At 68.3% G+C, this 290-nt stretch overlaps 1 protein-coding gene across 1 annotated transcript in view; it reads right to left on the bottom strand.

Annotated features, from left to right (window-relative positions):
* Cnpy1 (canopy FGF signaling regulator 1) overlaps positions 1–236 on the bottom strand; it is a 6533-nt gene extending 6297 nt beyond the window's left edge. Inside the window, exon 1 of the mRNA XM_013027228.1 lies at positions 48–236. Coding sequence (XP_012882682.1) covers positions 48–191 — 144 coding nt within the window. The 5' untranslated portion in view covers positions 192–236. The remainder of the gene's footprint in view (positions 1–47) is intronic.
* Positions 237–290: the final 54 nt, after the last annotated feature.

Below are 290 nucleotides of genomic sequence, written 5' to 3'. Positions count from 1 at the left end.
CCCGGGGAGCGGGGCAGGGGGCCGGGGACCCCGGGGAGCTGGCTTACCGCGAACTTCAAAGGCCAGTAGGCGTCGGAGTAGAAGAAGAACTTCTTGTACTCGGGGTAGATCTTGTCGCCCCTCCGCGGCGCGTAGCGCTTGAACCTCTTCCGCTGGGTCTCCGGGTCCTCGTCCAGCTGGTAGTCGTTCATTCGCTCGCACACCTTGTCCAGGAGGTCGGTGAGGAAGGCCTCGGACTGCGCCAGGGGGACCTGCGGGGAGGGCGGGAGGGCTGGGCCGGAGGGGAGGGC

The sequence above is a fragment of the Dipodomys ordii genome, unplaced genomic scaffold, assembly GCF_000151885.1.
Source record: "Dipodomys ordii isolate 6190 unplaced genomic scaffold, Dord_2.0 Scaffold101, whole genome shotgun sequence".
Lineage (NCBI taxonomy): Eukaryota > Metazoa > Chordata > Mammalia > Rodentia > Heteromyidae > Dipodomys > Dipodomys ordii.
Note: the sequence above shows the minus strand (reverse complement) of the source record. Positions and strands in the feature narration are given on the sequence as shown.